The sequence below is a fragment of the Neopelma chrysocephalum genome, unplaced genomic scaffold (assembly GCF_003984885.1).
Source record: "Neopelma chrysocephalum unplaced genomic scaffold, ASM398488v2 Primary Assembly neopelma1_97222, whole genome shotgun sequence".
Lineage (NCBI taxonomy): Eukaryota > Metazoa > Chordata > Aves > Passeriformes > Pipridae > Neopelma > Neopelma chrysocephalum.
This window is the reverse complement of record NW_020925863.1, coordinates 3640355-3654614: the sequence shown is the minus strand read 5'-3', so window position 1 is coordinate 3654614 and position 14260 is coordinate 3640355. Positions and strand designations below refer to the sequence as shown.

Genomic DNA, 14260 nt, shown 5'->3' with positions numbered 1-14260 from the left:
AAGATAAAATCTGTCAGAATCTTTTTCTTCATTCAAATGGAAAGAAAGACACAACAATAATCACAGGTCACTATTTGAGGCAGAAACCATAAAACTGGATAATTCTAACCAAGTGCACTGGACTATAAAATGTGAAGATAAAATTTTAAAATATTGTGAGTTTGGTTATAAACCTACCATACAGAACTTTACACTAAAAAAAACCAAAACCACTCTCTTCAGTCTACAACCAACTAAATACTGGAACACCAATACCTATTTAAAAGACACTAAGTACTTTAGCTTTCAAGCCTTTCAACCTTCTATACTTTTTTTAAAAAAAACACATTATGCAAAAGCAAAAATGGTCCAAAAGTTTCTTTGTTATAGGTATTTCTTCTTTCAGTTTTGGTATAGGTTCAATCTCTTGATCTAAGCCAATCATAACTGAAAACCTCATTTGCTCCTCCTTAAAGACAGAAAATTAGGGTAAAAAAACTCAACAGCCCTCCCATTTATTGGAGTCTTGAGAGACAAATTTCAGGCTCCTTGTGCAAGTAAAATGATTCTATCTTAAATATTTCAAAATCACTTTATTGCTTTCTTTCATCTACTTATGTTTCCTCTGTTTATTTTCTCAGTGGTCATCAGATTAAAAAATATACTATTCAGACTGAGCCCCTTACCACAACAATATGCTTGCAGGAAAGCAGCCATTAGGCTGTGCTCTTTTGGTAGCCTTGGTACTGTATGTTCAAGATCAGAAGAAATAGTTTGAATCACCTGTACAGCACTGCCTGCATAGAATTCACAAATAAAAACAATATTACAATTCTTTGTGGCTTTATTTTTTTATTAGGAATAAATAAATCTGATAAAAATGAATTAGGTGATAAGCATGATATATTAGTCAAACTTTGCAAGAAATGACCTTTATATAAAAGACCCTTATACCACAATAGAAATATAAATAGCACCTTACATGGATGCTCCATGCTCCCCCTTCTACATTACCATCTTTCCTCTTGCTCATTCCCAGCATCAAGGATAGCAGGGATTCTACCTCTGACAGCCTGTCTCACATTTTCACAGCTAAATGCAATAGACAACTTTGGTCTACACTTCTGGAGAATGTTCCTGGGTTTGATATATCTAAGGAAAGGAGAAAATGTCCATTTTGTGCATCACAGATTCATTTTTAAGGCCATATAACTCTCTTTTCTTGTGTCTATTTGCAACTTAGGTTTCTAGAAGGTATTTATAATCAATGGTTTTCTTCCTATCTCCCATTAAATCACCAGCACAATCCTCATCTGTTTAGTTCACCTTAAAGCCATGTAACTGTTTTCTGTTCTGAAGCCGTTAACTTGAACCTATTCATTATGTGTCTCGTATCTGAGTTTAGGAAAGCCTTATCTTACATAGCATTTTTTAATGTCCACTCTTTGTTGAATCTGATTAATCTGGTATTTGAAGGTCAATAACACAGTGCAAGCTTTTGGAACACGTTCAGCTTACTGTCAGTCTTACCTAATGTAAGAATAACAAAACAAGATCCTTCTTTTTTTCTTTGTTTTCTCTTTCTTTCTTTCTCGCTTGGTTTTAACGGACAGATGCTTTCTATAAGAAACAAAAATAACTGGAAAGCATTAAGGACTGAGACTACTTCCAGCTTATAAAAATACAGGATATTCTAGAGAGTATTAAGGTCCTGATAGTTATGAATAAGTGTTATCAGTAAGCATTTGAATAAATATGGCCTCTTCATTTGTAGTTTGATAAAGAGTACCTGTGCACATAATTGCCAGGAAAATGTGAACTAGCAAAAGATTTAAGAGGTTTACTAAGGTAAACAACAAAAAGCCCTCTTACGGCAGAAATATTAAAGGCATTTTTATTTGTATATGATTTTGCATAACTCGTTTTGGGAATCTGGATATTATTCATTAAAATAAATTTACGTGTCCAACATGGAAGAACTAGGAGTATTCCCCTTTAAGACAGGTTAATCAGATTATAAATACTGCAGGTGTAGAGCAGTGTCACTCAGTCCCACCAGCCTGACAATTATTATAAAAGGCACAATAAAGACATTCCACCACCATATTCAGAAACCTTGACCTATTCAGTTTGACAGTCTGCTGTAGAAAAAATTACAGCACTACTAATTAAAAGAAGTAACAACTAATTGATAGACTGATATCAACTGTTGAGAACTTTTAACCACATAACATTATTATATAATGCACGTAGCCAAGGGCACATGTTAGCGGAGACAGCTTTCATAACTATTCAGTTCTAAACCAAAAAGTTTAAAGGCATGTTCTAGCCATGGTTTCCTTTATTTAAGGTCCAGCAGCATCGAAGCAGGGTTCTCCACGTATGATTTCCACAGGTTAGAAAAGCGGGCCATGGTGGCTCCGTCAATGATGCGGTGATCAGCTGACCAGCTCACATTCATTATCTGTGCCTTAAATACTTCACCTTTCCCATTAAACCGAGGAACAACCTAAAAATCAGAGGAAAGAAAAGAATTGAAACACTAAATACTTTCATTAGCAGATCTCTATTTCTTTGTTATTAATTTGTTGAACTAAATTTAAACATTTTGCTAAATTAGACAGACAGCGGTAACACCCTTCAAAAAACCAAGACCTTCCCATTATTGTTTGTGCTGTGGATTAGAATATATTGCAAGCCAACATAATAAACAGTCATATCCTGTTTCCACCATCATGGAAATACTGAAGTACTGAAAATCTTTCTTGACTCAAAAGTTTCTTCCTGAATAGTTTATTGCACTGTTAGTTCTCAAAGTGATGGTTTCCTTAAAGCATCCCCTGAACAAAATGCTCATGGGAAGAACTTAGAAGTAGTAATTTAAGTTAATACTAATTTCATTTCCAGCACTGGTCTCAAATGTCTACATGAAAGAATTAAGGGCTGAAATTTAGAAAATATAAAACTGCCTTCACCACACAAATTTCTGTATGGATTCAGCTATCTGGCTCATGAAATTATACTTCATTATCAGAGTACTTCTCAAGTTTTCTCCTTGATGATAGCAACAATGTTACAGCACGTTGCAAAACTTGTAAAAATATATTTCTGTTGTTTCCTGATCACCAGAAGGCTAAACACACAGATGTGAGTGAAATATAACAGGATTCTAGAAAACAAATCTGAACCTTTGGTGTTTAACTTCTAGTTAAACATTCAGTGTCTGTACAGTCATCTAAAACCACTACAAAACTTTGCAATCACAAGCTATGCAATTTCTCTAATATAAAGAAATGTTTATAAAAGGAAAACAAAACAAGAGAGACTCCAGTTTCACTTTAATTACAGATGACCTAAACACTCAGATTACTGAGATAAAGTTACTATACCTGTATCTTTCCAAGTGCTCCAATAGCTACTTCAGGAGGTAGTATCACTGGTTTGGCGTAAGTGCCACCAATCTAGAAAAGAAAAACCTGGGGATATTATTTACCAAATAGTTTGGGGGGCTTTTTAGAGCAGATTGCCTCTTGAATTAATTGCTACAAGTTTTATTCATTTTATATTAAACTTCAGTAAAGTTTTCATTTCAGAAGCAGTTTTCAGATGTAGTTCTCTTTTTTCTTTTACTTACTGTGCCAATATTCGAAAGTGTGAATGTTCCCCCAGTGAGGTCACTTGTTCCCAGCTGGCCTGCAGAGCCCAAGGACTGTAGGCGATTCAATTCAGAAGCAATGTCAAACACGCTACAGACTTGGACATTTTTCACGTTTGGGACAATTAAACCTTGCTCCGTGTCCATCGCAACTCCAATGTTGTGCGAAGCCTGCAACAAGTTTCATTAACTGGACATTATTATAAGCTATCAACATAAAATGTATTTTACATAAAAAGGCACTTAAATCACATCTTCCCCGTTTATCTGTTTAACCTATAAAGTGCTGTCTTCAGTAAACAACTCCTTTATACAACTTTGAGGGGAGAAAAGGATGTAAATTTTTAAATATTAGCTTTCCACACCTGCGAACTGTTGGCAATTTCACACCCGGGGAATACAAAATCCAGGAATTGATTTCACACTGAAAACACTGAACTTCAGGATGATTGCAAGTCTAACAAAACATAAATAGCAGATTTTAAAGAGAACACTAAAATTAAAAAAAAGGAAACACAGTTGCCTTTTATTTGCTAGAAGGAATAAAAGAATTCTGAGAGATATTGATCAAACAGCACAAAAGGAGTTTGTACTGCAAGGGGCACATACACATCAATCATGAAAATAAGACACTAGCTTCCCAGAAGTATCATTCCAGCAGCTGGTATGAAAATTACATCATTTTTATAAAAACTGAGTTTAAAATATAACCTTAATACATAAAGGTTGAATGTTGGAACAATAGTGCCATTACTAAAAAATTGTTGTATTAGATTTTTAAGTGTTTTCATTTTAAATGCTTGGCCCATATTCAGGTAAAAAATAGAAAATCACTATACTAATACATAATTTTGAGGCAAGCCTGAATAACAAAGTGACTCTTGTTTAACAAACTACTGAAGTAAGTTCAATAATAAATCAAATCCAGATCTTAGAATCTGGACACACAAATTATTTTCCAGCACAACACCACAGTTTTGGTTTTTAAAATTAACTCAGACATTCTGAAAAGCCCTTGTTAGCTGTTACTTTAGGTTTTCTGCTCACAATTTTATCAGTAATTTACAAACCTTATATGTGACATTTTGACAGTTTTCATCCAAGGAAGCATTAAGAATGGGATACTGCAATAATCCCAGAGAGGCTGCCTGTTAAATATAAGAAGAAAAAAAAAAGATAGATTGTTATATTTTATAACCAGAAAGCTCCATACAAAGGAAGTAATGGTAGGAGATAATTTAGGTTAATAACAATACGGATTTCCTCACTGCAATCAAACTTGGCTTAAACTCTCCTTAATATGTCTGTTGATACTTTGTCATTATTAGGATAGCAAAAAAAAAAAAAAGAACAACTTGCTAAAACCAAATATACATCAGATAGACATATAAAAAATGATAATTCCTTTCTCCACTATAATTGAAGATGAATCTGTATTTGTTATTTCTGTTCCACGATTCAAATCAAATATCCCAAAAGTTATGAGATTCAGCTGCAATGTCATTCTCAGTTCCCAACTTAAATGACAATTTTTCAAGGAAGTAATATTAATTGCCCCTAAAGACAGTGAGCAGGATGAGTGCTTACATAGCACTCTAACTGCAATAGCATAACCAGAGGTTTCAGGTAAGCTATGCTTTCAATGCACAGTTTAGGCAGTGAGTGCATCAGTTGGAAATGGAACCGTAGCAGCTAAATGAGTGGAAGTGCCTGGTCTTCTGAATAACAGAAGAGACATACTGATGCACCTAAGGTATTATTTATTCAATTCAAATTATTCAATACAAATACTGTGACAATAATAATAACAACAACAATGCATTTCATGTGAGGTTCATTTTAAAGGAACTCAAAGAAATTACTGACAGTGTCCAACATTTGTTTTGTGCAATTCCAACACTTAGTGATGTTTACCCCCATACTGAATGACACTTAAGCCACTCTATCCTTCCCCATTAATATTTCAAAAATTTTCAATGATATTACATAAGCCTCACTGCAATTCCAACTGTAAATTGGTAAGTGGTTCAATAAACAAGAAAAGCTGAGACTTTTCTTGTGATCTGTCATAATTCATATGATAGAGAGGTGTTCCAGACGTACAACAATCATTGAAAACATTTTGGCAAAAGCTGTGTAAATATTCCATACAGTGCTCTGCTGCATGTCTCACCTTTATGAAGAAAGGCATAAAGGAAAGCTTAACTCCACGGATTTCAGCCAGAGGTTTCAGCTCTTCTCGCAACTGAACAAGCTGAGTCAAATCAATCTCATCACAATAACCAAAGTGGGGTATCTTCAGGGCTGCACTCATAGTCTTTACCATTGCCTTCTGAAAACCTGGAAAATATTTACTGACTTCTTAAACCAACAAAATGAGCTTCTGTGAAGTTAGGGTGAAATTTAATTATTTGTTTCTATTAAACAAATTACATAACTTACAAAAACTAAACCAAACCAAAGCTAAACTACAACCAAAAAGGACAGGGTAAAGAGCACTTTAGGATCACCAGTTATTCAGTATATGTAACTCAATTTTTACAACTGTCACACCTAAGATTATATTACTGCATGTCTCTCCTATGTAGATGGATTGGAAATCATAATATTATAATCTGCATTACTCTTTCCAGCCTCCAAATAAACATTGCTTGAAAGGCAAGCAAAAAACTTTTATCTTCCCCTTTTAATATGCTTCTTTTTAACCTTAGTGTCTTTTGTGGCACTCTTCTCCAGAACAAGTGTGAATGCTGAAGTATGCTGTTATTAAGTGCTGATAAGCCCTTAAATTCACTGCACTTTGCCACTAATTGCATAATGATTCCTACTGTGACAAACCTATGTTTCAGAATTCCTACATGTTTCAGCATACATTTGAAGAATGAGCAAGTTCAGTTTGCAGCCCAACTCCATCCAACCAAAACATGAACAAATCTCTCATAAAATGATTTCATCAGAGATGCTTCTTACAGAGCTTCTTACAGTCATGCTCCCTGGCACGACAATAACGTGAAACACACCCCCATCAGAAGGAGGCAGCTTTTCACAGAGGATCACTTGCTGGTAGTCTACTGTGAACATGGTCTCAAGATTTCATATTTCTTGATTTACCTGTTACAGGTTCGGTTCTATCTTTTCCTGAAAACACAATGGGTCTGGAAACAGGTACTGGAATTTTGCGTGCTTTGTCCTTTGGAGCAGCTGGCACAGTCTCTGATTTTGGCAAAGGTGGGACAATTTCAGCCTTTGGTGATGGAGGTAAAATAGCTCCTGTTTGTTTGGCCAAGTAATTGAGTATGTCTTCTTTAAGGATTCTGTTATCTTTCCCTGTTCCAACAATTTCACTCAATTTAATCTGAAAAGTACATAACAAGCTGTGACATTTCAGTTTTACAGAAATATAAAAATATTCTATATTGTGAGCTATGGTTAAAAATTATTCCCACTACCAATCCAACATACCAACAGTTTTCTTTCCCTTTCTATAATTTATTAGGTACTTAACCTAATTGTTCCAATCATCCAAAAGTCCCACTGTTTAGTTGCATATTTTAAGGAGGAACTACAAATACTACTTACCTCCTAATTTCTTCACAGGATCAATAGTGAAATATGAATTTGAGGAAAGCTATTTCTCACTTAATTTTCTGTACTTATTGTTTTATTTTTCTCCTAGAAGTGCATCACAAACTTTCAAAACTAATGGAATATTCACAGATTCATAAGGAAAAAAAGGCATTAGAAAGACACTTTAAAAAGATCACCTAGTATATCCTCTGCTCTAATACAAATCTGAAAAACAGAACAAGCTGGCTAAAACTGAGATTTTATTTTTCCCTCCACCTTCTTCTGTCCCGTGATTTCTTAATCTTCAGCCTAAAGCATCCGAGCTGCATTTTAAGCCCAGTAATTCATTTTCTATCCACCATAATAATCAGAAAGCACAATTCTCTTCATTTTACAACAGTTTTCACACCTTCAAAATTATTTGAAAACAAGTCTTTCCTCTCGATCAATGTTCTTGTAGTCAGTCAAAATGCCATATAAAAGCTGGATAAAAGGCAACAGGACCTTATTCAGCAAACCTACATTGTTCTCCATGGCCAGGCGACGAACTGCAGGGGTTGCTAATGTTTTGTGACCTTTTATCTCTTGGTGAGTGTGCTCTTCATGAGACATAGGAGGGGTTTCCACAACATCTTTTTCTGAGGCAAAACCTGCAAATGAAAAGAAAAAATTTGACTTTACTACATTATAAGCATTCCTTAAATTCCAACCTCAACCATTCTGTGATTCTGTGATAGCTGAAGTTTTTAGCATTTACTCTGAGTTACTGTGGATGGGAACACAGCTTGCTAAAAGCTGCTGCTTAAGCTAAATATTCAATAGGATATATCTAGCTTCTGAGATTTTCAATTCTAATAAAATATAACAACTTTCTCTACTCAATTTGCTTGACCTTATAAAGGGAAAAAAATATTACTTTTTAAGATTCTCAGTAAGAAAAAGTAAACTTCTCTGTCACTGATGGTTTTATGACAATAAACACAAAATATGCAAGAGAAAAATATATCCTACAATACCTTTTGAAGCATCAATTTCAATGTCCACTAATGGTTTTCCAACAAAAGCAATATCATCTATACTGTAATGGAGTTTTCTAATGACGCCATCGTAACGACTGGTAATAGTAACAGAAGCCTTATCACTCTGTACTTCACAGATGCTGTCAAACTGAGACACACTGTCACCTTCTTTTATATACCTGAGAAAAAAGACACAGGCTACTGTAAAACACAGTAAGTGTAAAAATCTATGCTGGGTATGCTTTTGTTAAGTTCAACATGAAAATGCATTCCAGACAGGAAGATAAATTCTACATAATGGTTACATTTGCTATATGTGTTTTGCCTGGCTGCTGCACAACCCTTTGTTGTGTGAAACGACACTATGATTTAGAATATCGTCAAACACGATTATATTACAAAATATTACATTGACTTTGGTAAAGCAGAGTTCTCTTGTCAGATTATAAATCATATAAAATAAGAGTGAGCCCAGCTTGGTCTGAACCAAAGGAAGTTCTTACTTTCTAATTGTCAGGACCAGTACATCAGTACATCTTCTACACAAAGAAAGAGGAATTTGTACAAAGAACAAGGCATTTCAGCACTGCCTTTCTTCACTGCACACTTTGATTTTGTTTAATCCATTCATCACTGGCCTTTTACAAACAATTTAAAAGTTCAAATCTTTTAATAAAATCAATAGAGAAGGGGTATAGAATAAAATTATGCGGATTTTCTGGACTAGTAATTTGTTTCTAAAGCTCAGCCTAAGTAAGCATAATAAAAGACAGACCTCCTAAACACTGAAAACATTAATCACTGAAGGAAATCCTATATATAGGCACAATTAGGGCATCCCATTCCTTCCACCTTTTCCATTCATAAATAAACCAGACTACAAATTAACAAAATGTAAAGTTCAGTATGTCAAAGGTTTTAAAATGTGGAAAACGAAACTTGAAAAACTTCACTTGTAAGCCAGAAAACATTCTCAGACAAATAATTGATAACACAGCTAAAGCTGTTAAACCACCTCTTGATTTCTCAGTATATTTCTAAGAAAGCAGAGCTTACCATTCTTTTACAGTCACCTCCGTAATCCCTTCTCCAATGTCAGAAAGCTTAAACTGGACAATCTGGCCACATGAAACTTAAAACAGACAATAAGAAAGTACACCACATTTAATATTAAATAAAAGATATCAGGCAGAAAAATCTGAATGCATCAGAAAGTTTACATACCAGCCATATACAAGCCGTTAACATAACACTCATAAAACAGCAAAATAAAATAAATTATTTTATTATGAAAAAGATTACCAGCAGATGTTCTGAATAATCGCTGTTGATGACTAAACTTGAGGGCAGATTTGTCAAACACGCACACATATTTTGATTTTATAACGCGAATGCTGCTGCACGATCTAACACGGTCAATGCACACCTGGGGGAGAAAAGTCTCAAGTGTTAATACAAGGGACTGAGGAACGTAGAGCTCATTTAATATTCCTGATGCAACATAATACTAAAATAGTTTCATTCTAGTCTATGTAAGAGAAGTTCTTAAGGAAACACAATTGCACTGAATACATGTTTGGATGTACAATAACCATCACATTAGCATAAACCTTGCCAGGTCTTTAACTTCTTTGACTAACACAACACAGGGGGAGATCAAAGCCACAACAAAATAACCAATTAACAAAAATCATTACAAGATCTGGTAAGAGATTCACACTTGCTATTGTTTCTCTAAGGAATTAGCTTAATCAGAGCGTGCACACACAAAGCACACATAGTATCAACTACATCAGCCAACTGAAATATTCTTATCCAGAATGAATGCTGGAAGGGGCTCCCAGACTGCAGGGAAAACCAGTATATTTTTCTTCATCAGTTCTTATTCCAATCTAAGGGTGATCAGAAGCACTAACTGGAAAGGAAATTCACACCAGAGGGCACAGAGAGCTGCCCTTTCGTTTCTGTTAATATATAGGAGGCAATCATCTTCAAGTAAATATCATTTCACATAACTTAAAAGACCTTTTTTGAAGAACTGGGCATGAGATGGTTTTCTTTTATGGTTAAAATTATATTTATCCAGAAATCAACTTAAAAGGGTCTACAGAATTTTCTGAAAGGTTCTTCAGACAAAACCTTATGCTTTAAAGCATCATGTAATCAGTCGTGATTGTGGTCAAAAGCAAAGCCAGTAGCATTTGCATTGACATAAATAGGTATTTTATTAATCTCAACACAAGTTAGTCCAGATATCATCTTATTTAGTAAGATTTAAATTTAATGGAGTTCTGGTGTTATATTGTCTCACAGTGCTGTAAAATTTATAAAAATAATAATTTCTCTGTGGATACTATCTCTAATTAATTAGAGATATGAAAAAATTTAGGTGCTACAATGTACCTCAAGTAGCTCAAAACTGTAAAATTTAGAAATTATCTTCTTAGAGGAGCCAGAAAACAGCACACCTGCATGGGAAAGTTCATTTTAACTTCTTTTTTTGAAAAATCCTTTCAGTAATTACAGAGCATATGAAACTTCCTGATTGCCCTCCCCACACCCCAAACTGTTCAACTATTTGATATTACATTACACTTTTTAAAAAGTAGAATATTCATGAAGCCATAAAATCCTGAACTGACAATGTAGACATTTTATGTACTGTTTAATTTAGCATTGCAAGCTATATTTAATATCATTTTTCTTTAAGGAACAAACATTTACACAACACAGTCTATCACAATGGATACAACAAAGTTATATTATACAAGTTACTTTACAGCCAACTGCTATTGAGACTGTATCTACTGATCTAGAATAAGTATTTTTCTAATTCTTATAACAAGCAAACAGAAAATCCTTTTCATTAGTCCTCCAAACAACTTTCCCTATCCAACAATTAGGTTACATGGTAATTTTAAGCTATGGAAAATCATATTTTATGAACACATTTAAAATTCTCATTAGATTACAAAAGTGGTATATAATGTACATCTTCACAAGCCTATTTTCTCCTATTTTTGATTCTGGTATTCTTTCCCCCTGAAGGTTTACATAAATACATTGCAAGAAAAGGTGTTCAACGAGGCCTTTTTGTCACAAACTTACAATAAGATTCTTTTCTCTTTATATGACCCTAAATGAAAAACATTCAATATTTACCTGTGAAGATGATCACAAGGAGCACATCAAATCTCTGAACTATTTCTAAATGTGAAGTTTCACAATGATTTCCATGTGTTTTTAACATTTGGTAACCAATGCAGGTAGTGATTTAGTAATGACACTGCCAAAAAAAGAGACTGGTTTTGTTATAGAAAAGTTACCATGATGTTTCATTATATTTGTAGGAATAATTCAAAACTCCTGCATTTTTTAAAAATGGAATCTTTTTGGTTTGCAGTTTTGCACATTCTTAACTAAAAAGTTGGTGTGCTAGTATGTTACAGTAATAACACACTGCACAATCTCTTGATAGAACAGTGTTCCTTCCTAACAAGAAACATATTAAAATCCAATAAATAAATTATGCTTATTAATTTCAGTATTTAATCACCATAGTAGTATTTTCCATGTAATGCTAAATAAGGAAATAAAAAAGAATAAAAAAGACAAAATTAGCTCTAATATTCATAGCATACCCATCTATATATCTTGATATCTGGAAAAATTTAGCAATAAAAACCCCACAAGTCCATTACTATCAGTTATGTTTATGTCACCACTATTACACTATATTGCAATTCAAAGGCAATAATGGTCAGCAAGATAACACCTTTCCTGTGCAAGTCTTTGATGTGCAGAGTTACTCTGGCAAGAAGAAAATGAGGGTCCACCCCAGCCCCTGGCCAGTTCTGAGGACACATCAGCCTGCTTGACCAAGAACTGTGGTTTGACCCCAGCCAACACGGGAGCTGCTGCTATTTGGGGGAGAACTGCCTTGCCTGTAGGTTCAGGTTTGGTTGTTTCCTTAAAAAGAAGCCAACTGTGATTTTCTAAATTACCACTGATCCTAAAGATCTACTGCTGGCCTCAGAAAAAAATATTTTTATGCAGCCTGCAGGGAACCAATTACCTGATGGAGCAACACTAAATTTCAAACTCAAATTGAATAGTTTGTGCTAAAAAGCAATGACTTCTCATTAAAGGATACTCCCCTATTGAACTGTCTTGATTTGCTGTCACATTGAGTTATTTTAAAGAATATTTACTCACATTGGATTTGATTTGCATACATATTCTGTATCTCCAAGTGTACAGTTGCCTATATAGTGAAGCAATGTCCTTGGTAGCATACTTTAGTCCGAGGTTATTCCTCACCTAAATAACTGGGACGTGTCCCAGTGTCCAGGTAACTGCCATTTCCCTACCACTTTACACAAGGGCCCCCAGGCTCCTTTCTTTCCTTCACGATTTACAGCCCCCATGGACAATCACTGTGACTTTGTCCTTCTTCCTTTTGCTAGCCAAAGCGTTTACAAAGGCACAGAGAATACTAAAATAAAGCCCTTTAATAATATAATAACCAAATTATTTCTTGGAACTTATCACTGTTTCATAGCAGATGGTCACAAGAATTAGCATCTAGCAAGATTCAAAATGTGCTTGCAGGAAACATACATTATAAACCAGCCAATTCTATAATTCAGCATGCACATAGATAAGATGAGCATTTTCATCTTATCAGAATCTGCTTCTGCATTTAAGAGTAGATAGTTAGAAAGAAAATCAAAAGGAAACTGTTATTTTTCAATGGTCTTACTTAGTAAAATTACTTACGAACAGCCCAAAACTAGATTACAAAAGTACCACTTAAAAATCCTCACCATTATGATTTAAAAATACAATATGAACTATTATTAAGAGAAAAAATAATAATGGAAACCTGAACTGATCCTTAATTTTGTATCTACTTATATTATCTTAGAAAAGTTATTTCTTTTTCTGACATTCCACAAAACACCAGTGACATAACTGGAAACCAACATTCTTCACAACAGCAAGAAGACTATAATACAAGAAGACAGAAGAAAGCATGAATTAATCTTCACGACGCTACATGTTTATGAGACTGTAAGTGTCCTAAAAGGCAACCAAGTAGATTCGCTCCTTATGGTAAAGTATCGCAACTACTTTTCAAGTATCAAGGCTCCCGGGATTCAAAGAAACACGTTTCCCTTTTTTGTACGTGTAGCCGCCCCGTCGCTGTGCGGATACGGAACGCACAGCGAGCTGATGGTGGGCGGAGGAGCGGCGATGGCAGCGCAATGTATAGGCAGAGCAACGGATCAGACGACTTAGAAATAACAGGAGAGAAGGATGTCACTGGCTTATTACAGACAGGCACACGTTTCTTTCACAGGGAACACGGGCCACGAGGAGGACGTTCCGGGGCTGCGCGGGGCGAGGGTGTCGGTTCTGGGGGTCCCTGAGGAGCGGGGACCCGCTGAACGCCAGGGGCAGCCCGGGGCGGGCAGGCCGGGCCCTGCGGGGACACGGGCACCTGTGCCCGCACCGGGGCTGCGGGGCGGGCTGGGGGCGGCTGAGGCAGCCAGGCAGGGCTGAGGGCGGGCGGGAGGGGGAGCCGGGGCACTGCCCGCCCGCGGGCACTGCTGAGCAGCCAGACAGGGGCACCGGGGCACTGCCCGCCCGCAGGCACTGCTGTGGCGGCCGGGCAGGGGAGCTGAGGCGCTGCCCGCCCGCAGGCGCAGGGGAGGCGGAAGGTCCGCGAGCGTGTGGTGTTTGCAGCCGCGCGGTGCTCGCGGGCTGCACGGCAGCACCGGGGCTCCGGGACACCGCCGCCGCCGAGGCGGGGATGCTGCGCGCTATCCCTCCCCTTCCCGGCTGAGCACCGGAGCGGGGTCCCCGCTCCCCTTACCAGGCGCCCCGCGGCTCGGCAGCTGCTCCTCAGCGCGGTCACGGCCGCCATCTTACCCCGGGCAGCGCAGCCCCTCACACACCCCCGGCCCAGCCAACCGGCGGCGGCCGCGCCGGCCCAGCCAACCAGGCGGCGGGCGGGGGCCGCGGGCCGGGCGGGGCC

General features: G+C 36.8%; 1 protein-coding gene across 2 annotated transcripts; it reads right to left on the bottom strand.

Annotated features, from left to right (window-relative positions):
• Positions 1-1852: 1852 nt before the first annotated feature.
• On the bottom strand, positions 1853-14204 carry DBT (dihydrolipoamide branched chain transacylase E2). 2 transcript variants are annotated; one of them, XM_027671774.1, is made up of 13 exons: positions 14099-14199; positions 11383-11506; positions 10624-10688; positions 9523-9646; positions 9277-9352; positions 8218-8399; positions 7724-7851; positions 6746-6989; positions 5808-5974; positions 4705-4782; positions 3614-3805; positions 3369-3440; positions 1858-2488 (listed from the first exon to the last, which is right to left on the bottom strand). In XM_027671774.1, exons 2-13 carry the CDS (start codon positions 11468-11470, stop codon positions 2321-2323), a joined length of 1584 nt encoding a protein of 527 aa, XP_027527575.1. In that variant the 5' UTR covers positions 11471-11506; positions 14099-14199; the 3' UTR covers positions 1858-2320. The 2 variants fall into 2 exon arrangements, with proteins under 2 accessions (XP_027527576.1, XP_027527575.1); XM_027671775.1 differs by lacking the exons at positions 10624-10688; positions 11383-11506 and having other exon boundaries at positions 1853-2488; positions 14099-14204.
• Between the last annotated feature and the right edge of the window lie 56 nt (positions 14205-14260).

Excerpts from the sequence above, each read along its gene's own strand:
- DBT (XM_027671774.1), bottom strand. The coding sequence starts at position 11,470 with ATGTTAAAAACACATGGAAATCATTGTGAAACTTCACATTTAGAAATA. Across the intron at positions 9,647-10,623 it reads ACAGTTTTGAGCTACTTGAG|GTGTGCATTGACCGTGTTAG; the intron begins GTACATTGTAGC and ends TTTCTCCCCCAG. Across the intron at positions 5,975-6,745 it reads TAGAACCGAACCTGTAACAG|GTTTTCAGAAGGCAATGGTA; the intron begins GTAAATCAAGAA and ends AATATTTTCCAG.